The sequence below is a fragment of the Anomaloglossus baeobatrachus genome, chromosome 9, assembly GCF_048569485.1.
Source record: "Anomaloglossus baeobatrachus isolate aAnoBae1 chromosome 9, aAnoBae1.hap1, whole genome shotgun sequence".
In the NCBI taxonomy this organism is placed as follows: Eukaryota; Metazoa; Chordata; class Amphibia; order Anura; family Aromobatidae; genus Anomaloglossus; species Anomaloglossus baeobatrachus.
In genome coordinates, this window is record NC_134361.1 from 82830601 (window position 1) to 82857547 (window position 26947).

Sequence of the window (26947 nt, forward strand, 5' to 3'; positions counted from 1 at the left end):
AAGTCTGGCTAGGCGCTTCTGAAAAAACACAGAGAGCGCTGAGACTTGTCCCTTAAGAGAGCCGAGCGACAACCCTTTTTCCAATCCGGATTGAAGGAAGGAAAGAAAAGTGGGCAGGGCAAATGGCCAGGGAGAAACACCCTGATCAGAGCACCAAGATAGGAATATCCTCCACGTCCTGTGGTAGATCTTGGCGGACGTTGGTTTCCTAGCCTGTCTCATAGTGGCAATGACCTCTTGAGATAATCCTGAAGACGCTAGGATCCAGGACTCAATGGCCACACAGTCAGGTTGAGGGCCGCAGAATTCAGATGGAAAAACGGCCCTTGAGACAGCAAGTCTGGTCGGTCTGGTAGTGCCCACGGTTGGCCCACCGTGAGATGCCACAGATCCGGGTACCACGACCTCCTCGGCCAGTCTGGCGCGACGAGGATGGCGCGGCGGCAGTCGGACCTGATCTTGCGTAACACTCTGGGCAACAGTGCCAGAGGAGGAAACACATAAGGAAGTTGAAACTGCGACCAATCCTGAACTAAGGCGTCTGCCGCCAAAGCTCTGTGATCTAGAGACATGAATGTTGGGACCATGTTGTTGTGCTGGGACGCCATTAGGTCGACGTCCGGCATCCCCCAGCGGCAACAGATCTCCTGAAACACGTCCGGGTGAAGGGACCATTCCCCTGCGTCCATGCCCTGGCGACTGAGAAAGTCTGCTTCCCAGTTTTCTACGCCCGGGATGTGAACTGCGGATATGGTGGAGGCCGTGGCTTCCACCCACATCAGAATCTGCCGGACTTCCTGGAAGGCTTGCCGACTGCGTGTTCCCCCTTGGGGGTTGATGTATGCCACCGCTGTGGAGTTGTCCGACTGAATTCGGATCTGCTTGCCTTCCAGCCACGGCTGGAACGCCTTTAGGGCAAGATACACTGCCCTTATCTCCAGAACATTGATCTGAAGAGAGGACTCTGTCGGAGTCCAGGTCCCCTGAGCCCTGTGGTGGAGAAAGACCGCTCCCCACCCTGACAGGCTCGCGTCCGTCGTGACCACAGCCCATGATGGGGGAAGGAAGGATTTCCCCTTCGACAGAGAAGTGGGGAGAAGCCACCACTGAAGGGAAGCCTTGGCTGCCCGTGAAAGGGAGACGTTCCTGTCGAGGGACGTCGACTTCCTGTCCCATTTGCGGAGAATGTCCCATTGAAGTGGACGCAGGTGAAACTGCGCAAAAGGAACTGCCTCCATTGCTGCTACCATCTTCCCTAGGAAGTGCATGAGGCGCCTCAGGGGGTGTGACTGGCCTTGAAGGAGAGATTGCACCCCTGTTTGTAGTGAACGCTGCTTGTCCAGTGGAAGCTTCACTATCGCTGAGAGAGTATGAAACTCCATGCCAAGATATGTCAGTGATTGGGCCGGTGTCAGATTTGACTTTGAAAAATTGATGATCCACCCGAAACTCTGGAGAGTCTCCAGAGCGATGTCCAGGCTGCGTTGGCATGCCACTTGAGAGGGTGCCTTGACCAGCAGATCGTCTAAGTAAGGGATCACCGAGTGTCCCTGAGAGTGAAGGACTGCCACCACTGCTGCCATGACCTTGGTGAAGACCCGTGGTGCTGTCGCCAGGCCGAAAGGCAGTGCCACGAACTGAAGGTGTTCGTCCCCTATGGCGAAACGCAGGAAGCGCTGATGCTCTGGTGCAATCGGTACGTGGAGATAAGCATCTTTGATGTCGATTGATGCCAGAAAGTCTCCTTGGGACATTGAGGCGATGACGGAGCGGAGGGATTCCATCCGGAACCGCCTGGTTTTTACGTGTTTGTTGAGCAGTTTTAGGTCCAGAACAGGCCGGAAGGATCCGTCCTTTTTCGGTACCACAAACAGGTTGGAGTAAAAACCGTGACCCTGTTGCTGAAGAGGAACAGGGATCACCACTCCTTCCGCCTTCAGAGTGCACACCGCCTGAAGAAGAGCATCGGCTCTCTCGGGGGGCGGAAATGTTCTGAAAAATCGAGTCGGAGGACGAGAGCTGAACTCTATCCTGTAACCGTGAGACAAAATGTCTCTCACCCAACGGTCTTTGACCTGTGGCAGCCAGGTGTCGCAAAAGCGGGAAAGCCTGCCACCGACCGAGGATGCGGTGTGAGGAGGCCGAAAGTCATGAGGAGGCCGCCTTGGGAGCGGTTCCTCCGGCGGTCTTTTTAGGACGTGACTTAGACCACCATGAATCGGAATTCCTCTCATCCTTTTGAGGCCTTTTGGACGAGGAGAACTGAGACCTTCCCGTGGGCCGAAAGGACCGAAACCTCGATTGTGCCTTCCGTGGTTGAGGTCTGTTTGGTTTGGACTGGGGTAAGGATGAGTCCTTTCCCTTGGATTGTTTAATGATTTCGTCCAATCGTTCACCAAACAGGCGGTCGCCAGAAAATGGCAAACCGGTTAAGAACTTTTTGGAAGCGGAGTCTGCCTTCCATTCACGTAACCACATGGCCCTGCGGACTGCCACCGAATTGGCGGATGCTACCGCCGTACGGCTCGTAGAGTCCAGGACAGCATTAATGGCGTAGGACGCAAACGCCGACGCCTGAGAGGTTAAGGACACCACTTGCGGAGCAGATGTACGTGTGACTGCATTAATCTGCGCATGACAAGCTGAGATAGCTTGGAGTGCCCATACGGCTGCGAATGCTGGAGCAAAGGACGCGCCGATAGCTTCATAGATGGATTTCAACCAGAGCTCCATCTGTCTGTCAGTGGCATCCTTGAGTGAAGCCCCATCTTCCACTGCAACTATGGATCTAGCCGCCAGTCTGGAGACAGGAGGATCCACCTTAGGACACTGCGCCCAGCCCTTGACAACGTCAGGGGGAAGGGATAACGTGTATCCTTAAGGCGCTTGGAAAAACGCTTATCTGGACAAGCTCTGTGTTTCTGGACTGCCTCTCTGAAGTCAGAGTGATCCAGAAACATACTCAATGGACGCTTGGGAGACCTGAAACGGAATTTCTCCTGCTGAGAAGCTGACTCCTCAATTGTAGGAGCTGGTGGAGAAATATCCAACACCTGATTGATGGTTGCTATAAGGTCATTCACTATGGCGTCACCATCAGGTGTATCCAGGTTGAGCGCGGTCTCAGGGTCAGAATCCTGATCTGCTACCTCCGCATCATCATCCAGAGAGTCCTCCTGCTGAGACCCTGAACAATGTGAAGAAGTCGAGGGAAATTCCCAGCGCCCCCGCTTAGGTGGCCTGGGACTGCGGTCCACGTCAGAGACCTCACCCTGGGACCCATGGTTCACCCCAGGAGCACTTTGCAGGTCCAAATGCGGGGGACCTGGGGTCAATGATTGAACAGTGCCCTGGGCCTGAGTTACCGGTCTGGACTGTAAGGCTTCTAGTATCCTAGCAGACCATTTATCCATAGTCTCAGACAGTTTGTCAGCAAATACTGCAAACTCCGTCCCTGTCACCTGGACAGTGGAAGCAGGTGGTTCCACCTGGGCCACCAGTAGCAGAGGCTCCGGCTGAGTAAGTGCCACAGGGGCCGAGCATTGCACACAATGAGGGTCAGTGGAACCTGCCGGTAGTATAGCCGCACATGAGGTACAGGTTGCAAAGTAAGCCTGTGCCTTGGCACCCTTGCTATTTGCGAACGACATGCTGTTGTCTCCTCTGAGTACAATCCAGGAGGGTATATAGCCAAAAATCAACAGTGCGACCGTACAGTGTAGATGTATAGCATATAAGTATATATATATATCTATATGAACACTCCGGCACTCAGTGGGGCCAGCACCTCAGGTGCTGCTTACCGACCGCTCAAAGCGGTTGTGTGATCACCAGCTTCCCTGCCTGGGTCTCCCAGAGCTTTCTCTCCTCTCCAGCGTCAGAAGAGCTGACAGGAATGGCTGCCGGCGTTCTGTGGGGAGGAGGGGGCCGTGGGCGTGCCCTAGAAAGTGCGGGAAGCTGGAGTCCCACTGAGCTGAATGAGGGGGGAGGAGGATACAGAGTATGCTCCAGCCCTCAGCGCTGACGTTCTGTGGAGCGTCCCGCCCTTCCCCTGACTGACAGGCCTGGGGGCGGGAATCTGCGCTACTAGGCCGCAAAAGCCGGGGACTAAAGTTATAAGCGCGGCCGGCGTATAAGCGCGGCCGGCGCGGTAGTCCCCGGCGCACTAACACACCCAGCCGTGCTGAAGTGTATATGGTACCAGCGCTTCATGCGCGGTCCCCACGGGGACACAGAGTACCTCACAGCGCGGCCTTGCGCGGTCGTCCCCGTCGCACTAATACACCCAGCAGTGCTGCAGTGTAAATGGCACAAGCGCTCCATGCGCGGTCCCCCAGGGGGACACAGAGTACCTTACAGTAGCAGGGCCTTGTCCCTGACGATACTCGGCTCCTGTCCAGCAGATTCCCCAGGGGCTGCGGAGGGAGCACGGCCTCAGTGCCTGGAGACCGAATAGGATCCCACTTCGCCCAGAGCCCATTAAGGGATGGGGAAGGAAAACAGCATGTGGCTCCTGCCTGTGTACCCGCAATGGGTACCTCAACCTTAACAGCACCGCCGACCAGAGTGGGGTGAGAAGGGAGCATGCTGGGGGCCCTATATGGGCCCTCTTTTCTTCCATCCGACATAGTCAGCAGCTGCTGCTGACTAAATTGTGAGCTATGCGTGCATGTGTGCCTCCTTCGCACAAAGCATAAAAACTGAGGAGCCCGTGATGCACGGGGGGGGGTGTATAGGCAGAAGGGGAGGGGCATTACACTTTTAAGTGTAATACTTTGTGTGGCCTCCGGAGGCAGAAGCTATACACCCAATTGTCAATTGTCTGGGTCTCCCAATGGAGCGACAAAGAAAATCTCATTGAATTGTTACAGTAGGAATGAATGTGAATTTTACACTTTATTTTTTCATTGTTGCATGCCATTCATTAGCAGTGCTGGCTCCCCTCTTTAAAGAAAGAAGGGAATTTTGTTTACTTACCGTAAATTCCTTTTCTTCTAGCTCCTATTGGGAGACCCAGACAATTGGGTGTATAGCTTCTGCCTCCGGAGGCCACACAAAGTATTATACTTTAAAAAGTGTAACCCCTCCCCTCTGCCTATACACCCTCCCGTGGATCACGGGCCCATCAGTTTTGGTGCAAAAGCAGGAAGGAGAAAACTTATAAATTGGTCTAGGGTAAATTCAATCCGAAGGATGTTCGGAGAACTGAAGACCATGAACCAAAAGAACAATTCAACATGAACAACATGTGTACACAAAAGAACAACCAGCCCAAAGGGCACAGGGGCGGGTGCTGGGTCTCCCAATAGGAGCTAGAAGAAAAGGAATTTACGGTAAGTAACAAAATTCCCTTCTTTGTCGCTCCATTGGGAGACCCAGACAATTGGGACGTCCAAGAGCAGTCCCTGGGTGGGTAAAAGAATACCTCAATAAAAAGAGCCAAAAACGGCCCCCTCTTACAGGTGGGCAACCGCCGCCTGAAGGACTCGCCTACCTAGACTGGCGTCTGCCGAAGCATAGGTATGCACTTGATAGTGTTTCGTGAAAGTGTGCAGACTAGACCACGTAGCTGCCTGACACACCTGCTGAGCCGTAGCCCGGTGCCGCAATGCCCAGGACGCACCCACCGCTCTGGTAGAATGGGCTTTCAGCCCTGTAGGAAGCGGAAGCCCAGAAGAACGGTAGGCTTCGAGAATCGGTTCCTTGATCCACCGAGCCAAGGTTGACTTGGAAACCTGCGAACCCTTCCGCTGCCAGCGACAAGGACAAAGAGCGCATCTGAACGACGCAGGGGCGCCGTGCGAGACACGTAGAGCCGGAGTGCTCTCACCAGATCCAAAGAGTGCAAATCCTTTTCACATTGGTGAATTGGATTAGGGCAAAATGAAGGCAAGGAAATATCCTGATTGAGATGAAAAGGAGATATCACCTTAGGGAGAAATTCCGGGACCGGACGCAGAACCACCTTATCCTGGTGAAACACCAGGAAGGGGGCTTTGCATGACAGCGCTGCAAGCTCATACACTCTCCGGAGTGATGTAACTGCCACTAGAAAGGCCACCTTTTGCGAAAGACGTGATAAAGAGACATCCCGCAGCGGCTCGAAAGGTGGTTTCTGAAGAGCCGTTAGCACCCTGTTAAGATCCCAGGGTTCCAGCGGACGCTTGTAAGGTGGGACTATGTGGCAAACTCCCTGCAGGAACGTGCGGACCTGCGGAAGCCTGGCTAGGCGCTTTTGAAAAAATACGGAGAGCGCCGATACTTGGCCCTTGAGAGAGCCGAGTGACAAACCCTTGTCCATTCCGGATTGAAGGAATGAAAGAAAAGTGGGTAAGGCAAACGGCCATGGGGGAAAACAGTTATCAGAGCACCAGGATAAGAAGATTTGCCAAGATCTGTAATAGATCTTGGCGGACGTTGGCTTCCTGGCCTGTCTCATGGTGGCAATGACATCCTGAGATAACCCTGAAGACGCTAGAAGCCAGGACTCAATGGCCACACAGTCAGGTTGAGGGCCACAGAATTCAGATGGAAAAATGGCCCTTGTGACAGCAAGTCTGGGCGGTCTGGAAGCGCCCACGGTTGACCCACCGTGAGATGCCACAGATCCGGGTACCACGACTGCCTCGGCCAGTCCGGAGCGACGAGAATGGCGCGACGGCAGTCGGACCTGATCTTGCGTAACACTCTGGGCAGCATCGCCAGAGGAGGAAACACATAAGGCAGTCGAAACTGCGACCAATCCTGAACTAACGCGTCCGCCGCCAGAGCTCTGTGATCCTGAGACTGTGCCATGAATGCCGGGACTTTGTTGTTGTGCCGTGACGCCATGAGATCAACGTCCGGCGTTCCCCAGCGGCGACAGATCTCTCGAAACACTTCTGGGTGCAGAGACCATTCCCCCGCATCCATGCCCTGACGACTGAGAAAATCTGCTTCCCAGTTTTCTACGCCCGGGATGTGAACTGCGGAGATGGTGGAGGCTGTGGCTTCCACCCACTGCAGAATCCGCCGGACTTCCTGGAAGGCTTGACGACTGCGAGTGCCGCCTTGGTGGTTGATGTATGCGACGGCAGTGGCGTTGTCCGACTGGATACGGATCTGCCTGCCCTCCAGCCACCGATGGAAAGCCAATAGGGCTAGATACACTGCCCTTATCTCCAGAACATTGATCTGAAGGGAAGACTATCGGAGTCCAGGTTCCCTGAGCCCTGTGGTGGAGAAAAACCGCTCCCCACCCTGACAGGCTCGCGTCCGTGGTGACCACAGCCCAGGTTGGGGGTAGGAAGGATTTTCCCTGCGATAGAGAATTGGGAAGGAGCCACCACTGAAGTGACGTCTTGGTTGCAAGGGAAAGAGACGTTCCTGTCGAGGGAAGCCGACCTCCTGTCCCATTTGCGGAGAATGTCCCATTGGAGTGGCCGTAGATGGAATTGCGAACGGCACTGCCTCCATCGCTGCCACCATCTTCCCCAGGAAGTGCATGAGGCGCCTCAAGGGGTGTGACTGACCCCGAAGAAGAGATTGCACCACTGCCTGCAGAGAAAGCGGTTTGTCCCGCGGTAGCTTGACTACCGCTGGCTGTGTATGAAACTCCATCCCGAGGTAAGTCAGTGATTGGGTCGGTGTCAACTTGGATTTCGGGAAGTTGATGATCCACCCGAACTGCTGGAGAGTCGCCAGAGCGACGGTAAGGCTTTGTTGACACGCCACCCGAGAAGGGGCCCTGACTAGGAGATCGTCTAAGTAGGGAATCACCGAGTGGCCCTGAGAGTGTAGGACCGCCACGACGGATGCCATGACTTTGGTGAAAACCCGTGGGGCTGTCGCCAGGCCGAAAGGCAACGCCATGAACTGAGCAGGGGGCGGAGAGGTTCTGAAGAAACGAGCCGCAGGACGAGAGCTGAACTCTATCCTGTAACCGTGAGACAGAATGTCTCTCACCCATCGGTCTTGAACATGTGGCCACCAGGCGTCGCCAAAGCGGGAGAGCCTGCCACCGACCGAGGATGCAGCTAGGGGATGCCGAGAGTCATGAGGAGGCCGCCTTGGAGGCAGTGCCTCCTGCGGCCTTTTGGGGACGTGACTTGGACCGCCACGCATAGGAGTTCCTCTGGCCTTTCTCCGGCCTGCTGGACGAAGAGGATTGGGGCTTGGCAGAGGGACGAAAGGACCGAAACCTCGATTGTATTTTCCGTTGCTGAGGTCTCTTAGGTTTGGACTGGGGTAAGGAGGAGTCCTTTCCCTTGGATTCCTTAATAATCTCATCCAATCGTTCGCCAAACAAGCGTTCGCCAGAAAACGGCAAACCGGTTAAGAACCTCTTGGAGGCCGAGTCTGCCTTCCATTCGCGCAGCCACATGGCCCTGTGGACTGCCACAGAGTTAGCGGACGCCACAGCTGTACGGCTAGCAGAGTCTAGGACTGCGTTCATGGCGTAGGAAGAAAAAGCTGACGCTTGAGAAGTCAAAGATGCAACCTGCGGAGCAGAATTACGTGTGACAGCATTAATCTCAGCCAGACAAGCTGAGATAGCTTGGAGTGCCCACACGGCTGCAAAGGCCGGGGCAAAAGACGCGCCCGTGGCCTCATAGATGGATTTCACCAGGAGCTCTATCTGCCTGTCAGTGGCATCCTTTAGCGATGAGCCATCTGCAACCGATACCACAGATCTAGCCGCCAATCTAGAGACTGGAGGATCCACCTTGGGACATTGAGCCCAACCCTTAACGACTTCAGAGGGGAAGGGGTAACGCGTGTCAGTGAGGCGCTTAGTAAAGCGCTTGTCCGGAACCGCTCTGGGCTTCTGGACAGCATCTCTGAAGTTAGAGTGATCGAAAAACGCACTACGTGTACGTTTGGGGAACCGAAACTGGTGTTTCTCCTGCTGAGACGCCGACTCCTCTACAGTAGGAGGCGGGGGAGAGAGATCCAACACCTGGTTGATGGACGAGATAAGATCATTCACTAATGCGTCCCCCTCAGGTGTATCAAGGTTAAGGGCGACGTCAGGGTCAGAGCCCTGAGCTGCGACGTCCGCCTCGTCCTCCAGCGAGTCCTCAAGCTGGGAACCCGAGCAGCGTGAAGAAGTCGGGGAAGATTCCCAGCGAGCCCGCTTAGCCTGTCTAGGACTGTGGTCCGGGCAGGAGTCCTCCGCGTGGGACCTAGGGCCCAACCTGGGAGCGCGCTGCGGCGCGGACCGAGAGGGGCCTGGAGGCGACGATCCAACAGGGGCCGGGGCCTGTGTAAGGACCGGTCTGGACTGCAAAGCTTCTAGCAGCTTGGCAGACCATTTGTCCATAGACTGAGCCATTGATTGTGAACGTGACTCAGAGTTTCTCAGCAAAAAAAGAGGCGAACTCTGTCCCTGCCGCCTGGACAGGGGAAGCAGGGGGGTCTACATGAGCCGAGGGGCCCACTAGTGACCGAGGCTCCGGCTGAGCAAGCGAAACAGGGGTCGAGCATTGCTCACAGTGAGGGTAGGTGGAATCCGCAGGTAACATAGCCCCACAAGAGGTACAGGCCGCAAAACAAACCTGTGCCTTAACAGCTTTGCTCCTTGTGGACGACATGCTGTTGTCTCCTAGGAGAATGATCACTGAGGGTATATGGGCAAAAAAGGGTATACAGCCCGACCGAACAGAAATATATATATAAATACGTATCTATTCCGGCACCCTAGGGGGGACCAGCACCGGGTGACCGGTGTGGCTTACCGACCGCTAACAAGTGGAGTGTGTGTGTCCTCCAGATTCCCTGCCTTAGGTCCCCCGGAGCTGCAGAGCTGTTCCTGAGAATCCTCCACCGGCAGAATGCCCAAAAAATGGCTGCCGGAGCTCTCGGGGGAGGAGTGGAGCCGTGGGCGGCGCCAGGAAAGTGCGGGAATCTGGGGTCCCCACAGTGATCAGTGAGGGGGGAGGAAACATGCAGGATGCTCCAGCCCTCACATCCGACGTCAGGTCGGCAGTCCCGCCCTTACCCCTGACAGGCAGGCCCGGGGGCGGGATTTTTGCGACTAGGCCGCGATGAAGCCGGGGACTAAATTTGAGACCGCGCCCGACAAGCAGGCACGGTCGGCGCGGAAGTCCGCCGGCCTTCTCAATTCAGCAGCTGCCGCAGCGTCCGGGAAGAAGGTGCGCTCCTGCACAGTCCCCAATGGGGACACAGAGTACCTTAGAGTTGCAGGGCCCGGTCCCTGAGGTTGAATAGACTCCGGTCCGGCAGATTCCCACAGGGGCTGCGGAGGGAGCACGGTCCCAGCAAATGGATGACCGCTCAGGATCCCACTTCTCCCAGAGCCGCTAAGGGATGGTGAAGGAGACGGCATGAGGCTCCGGCCTTTTTAACCGCAATGGGTACCTCAACCTTAACAACACCGCCGACGTAGTGGGGTGAGAAGGGAACATGCCGGGGGCCCCGTGGGGGCCCTCTTTTCTTCCAACCGACATAACTAATATGAGAATGCATGAGTGGATGTGTGCCTCCTTCCACACAAAGCATAAAACTGAGGAGCCCGTGATCCACGGGAGGGTGTATAGGCAGAGGGGAGGGGTTACACTTTTTAAAGTGTAATACTTTGTGTGGCCTCCGGAGGCAGAAGCTATACACCCAATTGTCTGGGTCTCCCAATGGAGCGACAAAGAAAGAATACAGTATTCAGTCACATATTGTGAAGGCTGAAAGATGTTTTGGGGGTCTTTTGCTGCCTCTGGCGCTGGGTGCCTTGACTGTGTGCAAGGTACCATGAAATCTGAAGATTACCAAAGGATTTTGGGTTGCAATGTAGTGCCCAGTGTCAGAAAGTTGGGTCCTAGGACATGGGTCTCAGCAGGACAATGACCCCAAATATACTTAAAGAAGCCCCCAGAAATGGATGGAAACAAATCGCTGAAGAGTTCTGAAGTGGCAGCAATGAGTCTGAATCTAAATCCCATTGAACACTTGTGGAGGAGGCGCCTTCAAATATGGGGAGACCTAGAGTAGTTTGCAAGAAAAGAGTGGTCCAAAATTCCAGTTGAGAGGTGTAAGAAGTGATTGATTACAGATATTTATTCCAAAAGATGTGCAACCAAATTTTGAAGGTGCCAAGAATTTTATCTGGCCCATTTTTGGAGTCGTGTGAAATTATGTACAATTTGCCCTTTTTTATATATTTTTTTGTGTTATTCCAATAGACACAAAAGGAAATAAGCATGTATATAATAAAACGTGTAATTGCAATATTATTTTCTAGACCAATTTCAAGAATGTAAACACTTTCGGCCATGACTGTATGTGTCCCTCAGCCTGTGTCCCACCCTGGCATATAGGTCCCCCATCATGGGCCCATCCTAGTATATATGCCTCACGTTATGCCACACACACAAAAAAAAAATCCTACCTACCTTTGCTCCATTCCACTCCCCAGAGGTGTGTGGTGTCCTCTTCTGATGCCGGCAACTGACAGTCAGCGCATAATGTCGCTGCCATGCGCCCTCAGTCACAGGAGGTAGGAGTAGGGTCGCTGCTGCAGGAAGAGCAGTGAATATTCATTTCCTCACTAAAGGGAAATTAATATTGACTTCTCACCACAACCATAGTCCCGCGGATCTCTTGACACCGAGGCCAGTGACTGTAAAAATCTTAGTCATTTACTATAATAATAATTTATTTATATAGCGCTATTAATTCCATAGCACTTTACATACATTGGCAACACTGTCCCCATTGGGGCTCACAATCTAAAGGTCCCTAACTGTAGGTTTTTGGAGTGTGGGAGGAAACCGGAGAACCCGGAGGAAACCCACGCAAACACAGAGAGAACATACAAACTCCTTGCAAATGATGTCCTTGGTGGGAATTGAGCCCAGGACCCCAGCGCTGCAAGACTGCAGTGCTAACCACTGAGCCACCGTGCTGCCCGTGTCACTGAGTGTGGGGAGCAGTGAATATTCATTAAACTTTAACGTGGAAATTAATATTCATGGCTCCTGCCGCGGTCAGCTTTCTGCAGCAGTGACCCTGCTCCTGCCTCCTGTGACTCCACGCCACCACTGCCTCACCCGGTTCCCCTTAAAGAATTAGAACGTCAGTCATCAGACCACTTGTTGTATATATTGCAACTACTGTGCTGCAGTATATAGACAAAATTCTGTGCTTTTTTTTCCTCCCGACCTCACTTTGTAAGATGTCAGGGTGCAATATGTGATGAATACACCTACTTGTTCTCTCCACCCACACATCTTCTTCCTGTATCTCGTCGTCATCTGATTCTTCACTACTAGAATCGCTGGACTCCTTTCTAGCTTTCTTGCTTCTTTTTTTCTTTGATTTCTTTCTAGAAAAATATTGATGTATGTAAAGATATATTCATGTCAACCTCTTTTTTTTTTTTTTTTTTTTTTTTTTTTTTAGAGGGAAAAAAACAAAAAACAAAAAAAAAACCAAAAACTATGTACATATTACCATTCTAAGTAAAATAATGGGTGAATCAAGAACCCCTTTAAAAAGTGCATAGGGTTCTTACAGTCACAAAACCCCTAAATCATAAGGAAAACACAACTACTACTTTGCCAAACTCCATATACCACTGAATGAACTGATATGTTAACCATATATTGATAAGTATGGCCTCTTATTCAGTGATGTATTGTCATTTTGTCGTCTTTTTCACTCAATTGCTGTTTGTCACATTTCAATCCTGAAAATTACATTTACTTTTAACTTACTTTTTGTGTTTTTTCTTCTTTTTCTTGGATTTCTTTTTTTCCTCTTCATCTATAAAAAGAAAAAAAATAAAAGTCATATAAAACTACATGTCCTTCACAAGCGCACGCTGCTTGAACAGGTTTTTAAGACTGCCATTGTAATTAAGTGCTATGAGCAACAAGCAAACTTTTTCTTTCGTAATTTAAAAAGGGGTTGTCCAGCCTAAATCCAGAAGTCTGGAGGTCCTCTATGTGTCACTCTATGTGACTGCAGACTTGTGAATCCTCATATCACACGCACTGTCAGGATTCTCCTGTGTCAGAGCCGGAACAGCCATGAGTTTGTGATATGCATAACCCAGGCCAGAACCCAATTACATGGGCACCGTCTTCTTGAATACAAATATTCAACAGTTCTTATCCATCCCAAAACTGTACCAATAAAATTTACTATCTTGGAAAGAAGGGAATTTTGTTTACTTACCGTAAATTCCTTTTCTTCTAGCTCCTATTGGGAGACCCAGACAATTGGGGTGTATAGCTTCTGCCTCCGGAGGCCACACAAAGTATTACACTTTAAAAAGTGTAACCCCTCCCCTCTGCCTATACACCCTCCCGTGCATCACGGGCTCCTCAGTTTTGGTGCAAAAGCAGGAAGGAGAGAACTTATAAATTGGTCTAGGGTAAATGCAATCCGAAGGATGTTCGGAGAACTGAAGACCATGAACCAAAAGAACAATTCAACATGAACAACATGTGTACACAAAAGAACAACTAGCCCAAAAGGGCACAGGGGCGGGTGCTGGGTCTCCCAATAGGAGCTAGAAGAAAAGGAATTTACGGTAAGTAAACAAAATTCCCTTCTTTGTCGCTCCATTGGGAGACCCAGATAATTGGGACGTCCAAGAGCAGTCCCTGGGTGGGTAACAGAATACCTCAAAAAAAAAGAGCCGAAAACGGCCCCCTCTTACAGGTGGGCAACCGCCGCCTGAAGGACTCGCCTACCTAGACTGGCGTCTGCCGAAGCATAGGTATGCACCTGATAGTGTTTCGTGAAAGTGTGCAGACTAGACCACGTAGCTGCCTGACACACCTGCTGAGCCGTAGCCCGGTGCCGCAATGCCCAGGACGCACCTACGGCTCTGGTAGAGTGGGCTTTCAGCCCTGAAGGGAGCGGAAGCCCCGAAGAACGGTAGGCCTCGAGAATCGGTTCCTTGATCCACCTAGCCAAGGTTGACTTGGAGGCCTGAGAGCCCTTACGCTGGCCAGCGACAAGGACAAAGAGCGCATCTGAACGGCGCAGGGGCGCCGTGCGAGACACGTAGAACCGGAGTGCTCTCACTAGATCCAAAGAGTGCAAATCCTTTTCACACTGGTGAATTGGATTAGGGCAAAAGGAAGGCAAGGAGATATCCTGAGTTAGATGAAAAGGGGATACCACTTTAGGGAGAAATTCCGGGACAGGACGCAGAACCACCTTATCCTGGTGGAAAACCAGGAAGGGAGCTTTGCATGACAGCGCTGCTAGCTCAGACACTCTCCGAAGTGACGTGACTGCCACTAGGAAGGCCACCTTCTGAGAAAGACGGGAGAGAGAGACATCCCACAGCGGCTCAAAAGGCGGCTTTTGAAGAGCCGTCAGAACTCTGTTAAGGTCCCAGGGTTCCAACGGACGTTTGCAAGGTGGAACCATGTGGCAAACCCCCTGCAGGAACGTGCGGACCTGCGGAAGCCTGGCTAGACGCTTTTGAAAAAACACGGAGAGCGCCGATACTTGGCCCTTGAGAGAGCAGAGGGACAAACCCTTGTCCATTCCAGATTGAAGGAATGAAAGAAAAGTGGGTAAGGCAAACGGCCATGGAGGAAAACCGTTATCAGTGCACCAGGATAGGAAGATTTGCCAAGACCTGTAATAGATCTTGGCGGACGTTGGCTTCCTGTCTTGTCACATGGTGGCAATGACATCCTGAGATAACCCTGAAGACGCTAGGATCCAGGACTCAATGGCCACACAGTCAGGTTGAGGGCCACAGAATTCAGATGGAAAAACGGGCCTTGTGACAGCAAGTCTGGGCGGTCTGGAAGTGCCCACGGTTGACCCACCGTGAGATGCCACAGATCCGGATACCACGACCGCCTCGGCCAGTCTGGAGCGACGAGAATGGCGCGACGGACCTGATCTTGCGTAGTACTCTGGGCAGCCTCGCCAGAGGGGGAAACACATAAGGCAGTCGAAACTGCGACCAATCCTGGACTAACGCGTCCGCCGCCAGAGCTCTGTGATCCTGAGACCGTGCCATGAAGGCCGGGACCTTGTTGTTGTGCCGTGACGCCATGAGATCGACGTCCAACGTTCCCCAGCGGCGACAGATCTCTCGAAACACGTCTGGGTGCAGAGACCATTCCCCCACGTCCATGCCCTGACGACTGAGAAAATCTGCTTCCCAGTTTTCTACGCCCGGGATGTGAACTGCGGAGATGGTGGAGCCTGTGTCTTCCACCCACTGCAGAATCCGCCGGACTTCCTGGAAGGCTTGACGACTGCGAGTGCCGCCTTGGTGGTTGATGTAGGCGACGGCAGTGGCGTTGTCCGACTGGATACGGATCTGCCTGCCCTCCAGCCACCGATGGAAAGCCAATAGGGCTAGATATAATGCCCTTATCTCCAGGATATTGATCTGAAGGGACGATTCTATCGGCGTCCAGGTTCCTTGAGCCCTGTGGTGGAGAAAAACCGCTCCCCAACCTGACAGGCTCGCGTCCGGGGTGACCACAGCCCAGGTTGGGGGTAGGAAGGATTTTCCCCGCGACAGAGATGTGGGTAGGAGCCACCACTGAAGTGATGTTTTGGTTGCAAGAGAGAGAGACGTTCTTGTCGAGGGAAGCCGCACTCTTGTCCCATTTGCGGAGAATGTCCCATTGGAGTGGCCGTAGATGAAATTGCTCGAACGGCACTGCCTCCATGGCTGCCACCATCTTCCCCAGGAAGTGCATGAGGCGTCTTAAGGGGTGTGACTGACTCCGAAGAAGTGATTGCACCCCTGCCTGCAGAGAAAGCTGTTTGTCCCGCGGTAGCTTGACTACCGCTGGCTGTGTATGAAACTCCATCCCGAGGCAAGTCAGTGATTGGGTCGGTGTCAACTTGGATTTCGGGAAATTGATGATCCACCCGAACTGCTGGAGAGTCGCCAGAGCGACGGTAAGGCTGTGTTGACACGCCACCCGAGAAGGGGCCCTGACTAGGAGATCGTCTAAGTAGGGGATCACCGAGTGGCCCTGAGAGTGCAGGACCGCCACGACGGATGCCATGACTTTGGTGAAAACCCGTGGGGCTGTCGCCAGGCCGAAAGGCAATGCCACGAACTGAAGGTGTTCGTCCCCGATGGCGAAACGCAAGAAACGTTGATGTTCGGGTGCGATCGGCACATGGAGATAAGCATCCTTGATGTCGATCGATGCTAGGAAGTCTCCTTGTGACATCGAGGCAATGACCGAGCGGAGAGATTCCATCCGAAACCGTCTGGTTCTCACATGTCTGTTGAGTAGCTTGAGGTCCAGAACGGGACGGAATGATCCGTCCTTTTTTGGCACCACGAACAAGTTGGAGTAAAAGCCGCGACCACGTTCCTGAAGGGGAACGGGGATCACAACTCCTTCCATCTTTAGAGCGTCCACTGCCTGAAAAAGTGCGTCGGCCTGAGCGGGGGGCGGAGAGGTTCTGAAGAAACGAGCCGCAAGACGAGAGCTGAACTCTATCCTGTAACCATGAGACAGAATGTCTCTCACCCATCGGTCTTGAACATGTGGCCACCAGGCGTCGCCAAAGCGGGAGAGCCTGCCACCGACCGAGGATGCGGCTAGGGGAGGCCGAGAGTCATGAGGAGGCCATCTTGGAGGCAGTGCCTCCTGCGGCCTTTTGGGGTCGTGACTTGGACCGCCACGCATAGGAGTTCCTCTGGCCTTTCTCCGGCCTGTTGGATGAAGAGGACTGTGGCTTGGCGGAGGGACGAAAGGACCGAAACCTCGATTGTATTTTTCGTTGCTGAGGTTTCTTAGGTTTGGACTGGGGTAAGGAGGATTCCTTTCCCTTGGATTCCTTAATAATCTCATCCAATCGTTCGCCAAATAAACGGTCGCCAGAAAAAGGCAAACCAGTTAAGAACCTTTTGGAAGCCGAGTCAGCTTTCCATTCGCGCAGCCACATGGCCCTGCGGACTGCCACGGAGTTAGCAGATGCTACAGCCGTATGGCTAGTGGAGTCCAGGACGGCGTTCATGGCGTAGGACGAAAAAGCTGATGCCTGAGAGGTCAAAGACGAAACATGCGGAGCAGAATTCCGTGTGACAGCATTAATCTCAGCCAGACAAGCCGAGATTGCTTGGAGAGCCCACACGGCTGCAAAGGCCGGGGCGAAAGACGCGCCCATGGCCTCATAGATGGACTTCACCAAGAGCTCTATCTGTCTGTCAGTGGCATCCTTCAGGGATGAGCCATCTGCAACAGACAACGGATCTAGCAGCCAATCTGGAGACTGGAGGATTCACCTTGGGAGAGTGAGCCCAACCCTTAACGACTTCAGATGGAAAGGGATAACGCGTGTCAGTATGCCGTTCAGCAAAGCGCTTGTCCGGGACCGCTCTGGGCTTCTGGACAGCATCCCTGAAGTTAGAGTGAACAAAAAACGTATTGCGCGTACGTTTGGGTACCGAAACTGGTGTTTCTCCTGCTGAGAAGCCGACTCCTCTACGGGAGGAGGCGGGGGAGAGAGATCCAACACCTGGTTGATGGACGAGATAAGATCATTTACTAAGGCGTCCCCCTCAGGTGTATCAAGGTTAAGGGCGAAGTCAGGGTCAGAGCCCTGAGCTCCCACGTCCGCCTCGTCTTCCCGAGAGTCCTCAAGCTGGGATCCCGAGCAGTGTGAGGAAGTCGGGGAAGAGTCCCAGCGAGACCGCTTAGCCGGTTGGGGGCTGCGGTCCGGGCAGGAGTCCTCCGCCTGAGACCTAGGGGCCAACCTGGGAGCGCGCTGCGGCGCGGACCGAGAGGGGCCTGGAGGAGACAAGCTAACAGGGGCCGGGGGCCTGTGAAAGGTCCGGTCTGGACTGCAATGCCTCAAGGAGCTTAGAAGACCATTTGTCCATAGACTGTGCAATGGATTGAGAAAGAGACAGAGTTTCTCAGCGAAAGAGGCCAACACCGGTGACTCTGTCCCTGCAGCCTGCTCAGGGGGAGCAGGGGGGTCTACCTGAGCCGAAGGGCCCACCAGTGCCCAAGGCTCCGGCTGAGCAAGCGTGGCAGGAGTAGAGCATTGCTCACAGTGGGGGGTACGTGGATCCCGCAGGCAACATAGCCCCACAAGAGGTACAGGCAGCAAAAAAAACCTGTGCCTTAGTAGCTTTGCTCCTTGTGGACGACATGCTGTTGTCTCCTAGGAGAGTGACCACAGAGTATATGGGGAAAGGGTATACGGACTGACCGAACAGAGATAGATAGATAGATAGATAGATAGATAGATATCTATCTATACCGGCACCCTAGGGGGGCCAGCACCGGGTGACCGGTGTGGCTTACCGACCGCTAACGAGCGAAGTGTGTCCTCCAGATTCCCTGTCTTGGATCCCCCGGAGCTGCTGAGCTGCGTTCACTGAGAAGCATCCACCGGCAGAATGCCAGAAAATGGCCGCCGGAGCTCTCAGGGGAGGAGTGGGGCCGAGGGCGGCGCCAGCAAAGAGCGGGAATCTGGGGTCCCCACAGTGGTCAGTGAGGGGGGAGGAAGACATGCAGGATGCTCCAGCCCTCACATCCGACGTCATGTCGGTAATCCCGCCCTTACCCCTGACAGGCAGGCCCGGGGGCGGGATTTTCGCGACTAGGCCGCGGTGAAGCCGGGGACTAAATTTGAGGCCGCGCCCGACAAGCAGGCATGGTCGGCGCGGAAGTCCACCGGCCTCCTCAGTTTTACAACTACCGCGGCTTCCGGGAAGAAGGTGCGCTCTCTGTACGATCCCCGATGGGGACACAGAGTACCTTTAAGTAGCAGGGCCCGGTCCCTGGGGTTGAAGAGGCTCCGGTCCGGCAGGTTCCACCAGGGGCTGCGGATGGAGCACGGTTCCAGCAAATGGATGACCGCTCAGGATCCCACTTCTCCCAGAGCCGCATAAGGGATGGTGAAGGAGATGGCATGTGGCTCCAGCCTCCGTACCCGCAATGGGTACCTCAACCTTAACAACACCACCAACATAGTGGGGTGAGAAGGGAACATGCCGGGGGCCCCGTGGGGGTCCTCTTTTCTTCCAACCGACATAACCAAGTCTGAGAATGCATGAGTGGATGTGTACCTCCTTCCACACAAAGCATAAAACTGAGGAGCCCGTGGTCCACGGGAGGGTGTATAGGCAGAGGGGAGGGGTTACACTTTTTAAAGTGTAATACTTTGTGTGGCCTCCGGAGGCAGAAGCTATACACCCCAATTGTCTGGGTCTCCCAATGGAGCGACAAAGAAATAGGGATTAAAAGGAAAAGAAAATTTGATGCTAAAATGGGAAACTGTTAACCCCATTATGACATGACGTACGAGTATATTTACGTCATATGTTGTGTCCTAGCCTTTGATGAGGACTTGCACGCTGAGCCTGCATCTTCCTTCACACCAGACAGCTGATCTGATCAGCCTATCATGTGCCTTTAACAGCCATGGGTGGATCAGTGAGCCACCCGCAGCCGTTAACCAGTTATATACTGCTTTCAATATCTGTCAATGGGATTTAACCGTGTTGGTAGGGAGCATGTCATTGCCTTCTCTCATCGGTGGCCCCATGACGCGATCACAGAACACCGATGGGATGTCATGACAGCCAGGGGTCAGCTGATGACCTCAGTAACTGTCACAATGATTCTCCTGTGAGCGCCAGCTGGATATCATAGGAGATGATTTCTGTTGTACATAGAAGAGATGATGCTGATAATACACTATATACAGCACAAGCGGTCGGATGATCCCAGATCCCGAAAAATAAAAGTTACAGTTTACAAAAAAAAACAAAAAAACAAAAAGCGACAAGTGTTTTTGTTTTTTTTATCCAAGTCTCACCACTTAATAAAAACAAAACAAAAAAAACAAAAACATGTCGTACTAGCCTGGAGAATCATATTACCAGGTCAGTTTTAAAATATAGTGAACATAGTAAATAAAAAAACCAAAATGTGTTGTGGTCTTTTTTTGTAATTTCCTAGTACCTGAACTTTTTCCCCGTTTTCCAGCAACACTATAAGGTAAAATGAATGGGGTCATTCAAAAGTTAAACTCATTCTGCAAAAAACAAGCCCCGATATGGCTATATTAACAGTAAAATAATTAAAAAAAAAAAAAGTTATGGCTCTTGGAAGAAGAGGAGGAAAGATCAAAATTTAAAAATTGTCCATAGTGTGAAGAGGTTAAAGTTTTTAAGCTCCTGATCCGAACATCACTGACATTTACATATTAAGGAACAAAGGTATCTAATTACATTCCTTAACAAGTGCCCGAGTGGCAAAATGATATGTACAGACATATTGTTACCGTGCTTATTACTGCGTATTTTCACTGTTGTGCGACAACAAATAAGACAATACTGGTGTTTCGTACTTATTTCTTGGCTCTACAGCACCATCTGGACCTGAACTAGGGGTAAAGCGATAATTACCACTGCTCCCCGAGTCTTCTGAGCCACTATCACTGTCTTCAGAGTGTTTTCTATGCTTTTTTCTTGAGGACTTTTTCTTTCGTTTCTTTTTCTTTTTTTTCTTCTTTTCTTCTGCAAAGTTGTTACACAAATGAGAAAGCAATTCTAATGTTACCTAATCAAATAACAGGAACTCAGGTCTCATCGAAGAAGAAGACAAGGCTCACCCACCTCCTGAAGTATCAGTACCGCTGGACTTTTTGTTTTTTTCCTCTTCTTCAACAGGAGTATGCTCATCTGAGCTGCAGGAAAATACAGAAGAGGCTTAGTGAAAAACGATTATCACTCTAGATTAATTACTTCAAGATAAATGGGGTTGTGCAGGCTTGGGCCAAGAATCCATGTGACTGCAGAATGGTGAGAGCGCGGTCTGTGATCATGATTCCCTGGTGAGAATGGCCGGCCACATGACGCATGTAGGCAATTTACCTGCTCGCGGTCATCTGCTGACTAGTCTCATCCAGCCTCCCTCTATTCACTTTTTTTGAGAGAAGCCAAACCAATCTAATCACGACGTGACTTCAAGTGCCCGATACGTGCAGATCTACCTCTCGTTCCATTAGTTGGGGACAATATTCTAACATAGTTGGATGCAATGTAGGAGGTGTGCCATAATTAGTGACAATGGAAATGTCCCTTTAAAAGGGATCGTCTCAGCCTATTAAATGATTAGATGTGTTTGTAAAAACGGGCAACTTGCAAATTACAGTTTGATGTTCATTTCCAAGGCTACTCGGATTGCTGGACCCAGTGAGGTTCTACGCCAATGTGCTTCTGCAACAGACAGCACTCAGTCTGGATAACTGAAGTAGCCATGTTGGTGGCCTAAGCTGTCAATCATCGGAATTGGACCCCATGCCCCCTTCCCAGCATACACGAAGCAAGCCTCGAGGCAAGGGAGTGGAGAACTCCTGATGATCAATAAGTAGAAAAGCACTTTAATGCCTCTTTCACACGTCCATGAAGGTGCGTTTTGCCCTCGGTGAGCCGTGTGTATGACACACGTGTGTTCTCCTTGATAACATACGGAGAGCGGGAACGTTCTGCTCACCTGTCCCTGGTGTTGCTGTGCGTGGTGCTGATCTTCGGTCTCCGGTCCTGCCGAATCCTCGCTGCTGCAGCTTCCGGCCCACAGTGGAGTAAATATGCAATGAGCATAATGAACAGGGGTCGGAAGCAAGTGCCAGCAGCAGCAGAGACAGCAGCGCTGGAGAAGGAGAGTATAGAAATTCCTTTAAATTCACAGACACGTGTGTTTTCTCCGGTGCGTGTCACACGGATCATATCCGTGCGGTCTGTGTGACACCCGTGATGCCAGAGAAAAACGGACATGTCTATGTGTGGAGCACACGTATGCTCCATGGTAAAACACGCACGTGTGCGCAGACCCATTGATTTTAAAGGGTCTACGTGTGCCCGTGTCTCCGCCACATGAGGAAACGGACCAAACACGTACCGGAGACACGGACGTGTGAAGGAGAACTAAGGGAGTTTTCCCATAACATCGATGAAAAGGCTCAACTTCTGCAGTACATGACTCCTCACCAAGCTAGCAAGGAAAAAGGCTGACTAGTCCAGGGGTACATACTAATTATGATGATCCCAAAGATGAGGCCCCACTAATCTAGTATCCCACACTGTGATTATGCGATAAATTAGGTATAATTTTGTTATTACTCAAATTAGTGGGAAAAAGCCACTTAGATAAAATGTAGTAACTTACTCTGGATCTGCAACTTTTGGTGACAGACCCCAAACTTCTGGAGCTCCCAATTCTCCAATCCGTTCCCTTTCATTTAGACGTCTGCACAAAACAAAGTAAAGTAATGTCAAATTTATAGCACAGAAGAATTTCTAGGTCTTACAGTTGTCAGATATATGATGGGAATATAATGAATGTACCTGTACCTATATGTAGGATAAGATCGAGCATCTGTGGGATGTCCCATCACTGGGGCCACACTAATTTCAAGTATTTCTCTGCGTAATTCACATCTGGAGGAATCAAGAGCTGCGGCTGCTCCTTCAATTCCTCTGGATGTCTGATGTGTCCGAATGAAGAGACAATGAAGCGACCACTGATTAGCCCACAGGGATCACATGACATGTCAGACAAGCCATGAGGAAACCAGTGCTGATAATGCTGGAACAATGCCCACACTGAAGGTGCATATAGGTGTTATTCTTTACAAGGGGGAAACATACTGATTGAGAAGGGGGGGGGGGAACTGAGTAGTGGACACCCACTTGAGTAACGTATTCATGGGGTAGGTCATCAATATGAGATGGGTGGAGGTTCGACACCAGCACCCCCACGATCTGCTGTTATAAAATGTAGACTTATAGGGAGCTGCAGATTGCTGATTGTCTGCAATGGCCGCTGCCAGGTTCTGCCAGAGTGGAGGTGGACTTTGCTGCTCCGTTTAATGTTTCCATCTGGCCTAAGCTCATAACAGATATGGATCTCCTACTGATCACCAATCCCAGAACTTATTATTCAAAGCCTGAGGCCACCCTGTAGGGACATGTTGCTGCCATTACCGCAGGACTCAGACTACGATCAGGGGCGTCCAGGCTCCTACAGGTCACACCTCTTCTGTCACCACAATGAGGAGATGGAGATTATTATTATTCCGGTGCTTTAACCTAAGGGCTTGATGTGTGCACACGTCTCATCACATTAATGGACAAATCCAAGACTCGCCTCCGGTGCCTCCCTGGACTGATTTTATGTGCACCTAAAATCTGGACCAATTTTTGTGGCATTTTAGCAAAACATGCAGCTTTATTTTATTGCACTAAAAAGCCGCAAACAGGGTTAGAGACAAAATGCATGAAATGCGTGTGGAATATTGAAGAATCTGGTTCAATAAAGCATCAACGAACACAAGACCAAAAAAGTGACAAACAGCAAATAACGAATCAGCACTTAAAGGTTCCAGCCGCTGCACATATATTATACATACCTGTCATAGAACTGTCCACACTATGGGATCTCTGGGGGAGACTCGCCAGATCCAACCAGAGTCCAGCTGTCACATTTATGGAGAGACTTAGCAGCTTCTCTGTAATCTGTACCGACATCCTGCACTGCGGCCGTATACAGGAGACTGCACCACATATCTATAGCCCCTGGCTCTACCATCATACACCCGGGTGGGGGTACATGCAGCCTATAGCCCGACCCGGGTGTATAATGGTAGAGCCTGGAGCTATAGATATGTGGGGCAGCCCCAGGCTCTACACAGAACACTACATGCACCATATATACAGCTCTTGGCCCTAACATTATACACAGGGGGACTGCACAAACCACTACATGCACCATATAGCTACAGCCCCTGGCCCTACCATTATACACCGGGGTGGGGGGGCACATGCACCATATATCCACAGTCCCAGGCCCTACCATTATACACGTGGGGGGTGGAGACGACTGCACACAGAACACTACATAGCTATAGCCCCGGGCCCTATCATTATACCCCCGGGGTGGGGAGGGGGGGCACATGCACCCTAAATCTACAGCCCCCTACAATCATACACCGGGGAGGGGGGACCGCTTCACCCCATCGCTACAGCCCCCTAGCATTATACACGGGGGGAGGGAAGGGCGGGTTTGGGGGGCACATGCACCCTATATCTGCAGCTTTGGGTCTTACCATTATGAACGGGGGGAGGCGTCTCTTTCTTACCTGGCTATGAACGCTTCCTGCCTCTGTCTCATCATCTCCTCCTTCCCCTTCTCGTAGTAGTCCCCCCACTGTTTGCCGTGGTACGGCCGGCTGGAAGGAGCGCGCTCTCTGGAGCGGCTGCGGCGGTGACCATTGCTGACCCGTTCTCGGGATCTGGACTTTTTCGTCCTCTTCTCCGGTGACCGGTCGCTGCTACTGCTGCTGCTACTACTACTACTAGTAGTACTGCTGTGGCGCCGTTTCCGTTGGGAGGCCGGACTGCGGCTCCGGTGTACCGGCGGCATAGCTCACATTCACACCTACGTACTACGTTGTTTACACGGAACCGGAAATGGTTTCTACGGAAGCCGACGTGTGTCAAATATAAAACGCGTTCTCCTGACGGGAGTCTCTTAAGATAGGGCCAGGCCCCGGGGGGGCGGGGCATGCACTCACCTCTGGGTACCAGTAGCTGGCTTGTGTGGGGCACACTCGTGTTTCTTGCACATTTTGTCTCAGTGGCTGCCTATTGTCAACATTTTGAACTATTTTCTAAGCGTACTTGGTAATTTTTTATAACCGCCTCCACTGGAAATTGAGGCAGGAGTGACTTGTGGGAAGCCAGCTGCCTCTACAGAGCACACAGTTTGCACCTCACCAGTTATTTGCTCTTTCATAATTAACAGCTATGGTAATAAAAATTAGGGAGGTTGTCCATCCCCTCCCCCCGACTCGGTGTCACGATATATTAACACTACAATTCCCAGCTGTCATGTGATGTCAAGTGACCGCTACAGCCAACCAGCGCCCTCTGATCGGTTGCAGCACTCATCCGTCAGACGGAAAAATAATGACTGCAGCCAATCAGCAACTGCTGAGTGACTGCAACACTCACATGAGTGCTGAAAATTGCAGCAACAACATTGAACAACCTCTTCAAATTCACATTAGACCCCCTTCACACATCCATGTCTCCGATATTTGTGACATTCGTTTTCACATGTACTGAAGACACGGACACACATAGACCTATTAAAAGCAATAGGTCTGCGCACACGTCCGTGTTTTGACGTGGATCATGTGTCCGTATAGAGCACACACGTGTCCATGTGCTCCACACGGTGACATGTCCATTTTTTGCCAGCACACGGGTATCACACGGACCGCACACTGATGTGATCCGTGTGACATCAGTATGACACGTACCGGAGAAAACACAGGTCATATATAAATAATTAATTTATATCCTTACCTGTCTCCTGCGCTGCTGTCTCTCCCTCTGCTCATGCTTCCGGGCCCGCTCATTATGCTCATTGCATATTCATCGCATTCAGCACGGACCCGGAAGTAACAGCTGCGCCGGAGACAGGTAAGCATACTAGCTCATGCTGTCTGTGTGCTATCTGTATGTCATACAAATAGCATAGGGACAGCACACGTAGAACATGCACACACACGGACACATGCACAAACACGGACACATGCACACACACGGAAATATGCACACACACGGAAACATGCACACACACATGCATTTTCACCATGGACTGTGCAAAAGTTAGTGTTTTGCATAGATGTGTGAAGGAGGCCTGAGATCTGCAGTCCTATGTAACACTATGAATAACAGATAATAGTTAAATGGGTACAGGTAATTTGGTACTCGTTACCTGCAGCAAGGAGCGGACATATCATTGGTGCAACCTGTGCAGTCACACTAGAGCCCAAAGGACAAGGGGGGCCACTACCTCCTCCAAAGCAAGTGGAATTGTGCATTGTCATGAGTTATTGGACTGAAAAGAGCCCATATATTGTTCTTGCACGGGGGCCCTTTTCTGTCTATGTCCGCCAGTGCCTGCAGCCTCACGTCTCACTAATATTCCTACCATATAATGATCATGTAGTGGAAGATACCAGTTATACGCATGAGCTTTGTAGACCATATGTGTATAATGAACAGATATATCTAGTGACTCAACAATGAACCCCTTCACTCCCGGGCGATTTTCCGTTTTTGTTTTTTGCTCCCCATCTTCTGCGAGACGTAACGTTTTTTATTTTTCCGTCAATCTTGCCATATGAGGGCTTGATTTTTGCAGGATGAGTTGTACTTTTAAATGAAAGCATGAGTTATACCATATAGTGTACTGGAAAATAGTGAAAAAATTACAAGTGCAGAAAAACTGCAAAAAAAAGTGCGATTGAACAATTGTTTTGGGGGTATTTTATTCACCGTGTTCACTATATGGTCAAACTGATGCGTCAGTGTGATGCCGATACCAAACATGTATGGGTTTACTTTTACCTAAGGGGTTACAAAAATTCAGAAGTTTGTCCAAAAAAAGTGCACTTTTTGAGGCATTTTCAGTGACCCATAGCTTTCTCATTTTTCAGGATCTGGGCCTCATTGACAGCTTATTTTTTTTGTCTTGAGCTGACATTTTTAATGGTACCAATTTTGCGCAGATGCGACGTTTTGTTCACCTGTTATTGTATTTTGCGCAAAATTTGTAACAACTAAAAAAACGTAATTTTGACGTTTAGAATTTTTTGCCGCTATGCCGTTTACCGATCAGATTAATTTATTTTATATTTTGATAGATCGGGCATTTATGAAAGTGACAATACCAAATATGTGTATATATTTTATTTTTTTACCATTTAATTTTCAATGGGGGGGTGATTTGAACTTTTAGGGTTTTTATTTTTGTCATTTTTTTAAAACTTTTTTTTTTACTCTTTTATTTTATTTTATTCGTCCCCCTAGGGGACTATAAGGATCAGCAGTCTGATCGCTCATTCATTTCTGTTGATCAGAGCTGCATCGCTCTGTTCAGCAGAAATGTAGCATTCCTGTAAGAGCTGCTGC

At 51.1% G+C, this 26947-nt stretch overlaps 1 protein-coding gene across 1 annotated transcript in view; it reads right to left on the minus strand.

The window, feature by feature from the left end:
- The window catches only part of NKAP (NFKB activating protein), a 51388-nt gene extending 26950 nt beyond the window's left edge, over positions 1-24438 (minus strand). The window contains exons 1-6 of the mRNA XM_075322685.1: positions 24103-24438; positions 22131-22211; positions 20579-20649; positions 20369-20479; positions 12708-12756; positions 12201-12316 (exon numbers count right to left, since the gene is read on the minus strand). Coding sequence (XP_075178800.1) covers positions 12201-12316; positions 12708-12756; positions 20369-20479; positions 20579-20649; positions 22131-22211; positions 24103-24386 — 712 coding nt within the window. The 5' untranslated portion in view covers positions 24387-24438. The remainder of the gene's footprint in view (positions 1-12200; positions 12317-12707; positions 12757-20368; positions 20480-20578; positions 20650-22130; positions 22212-24102) is intronic.
- Between the last annotated feature and the right edge of the window lie 2509 nt (positions 24439-26947).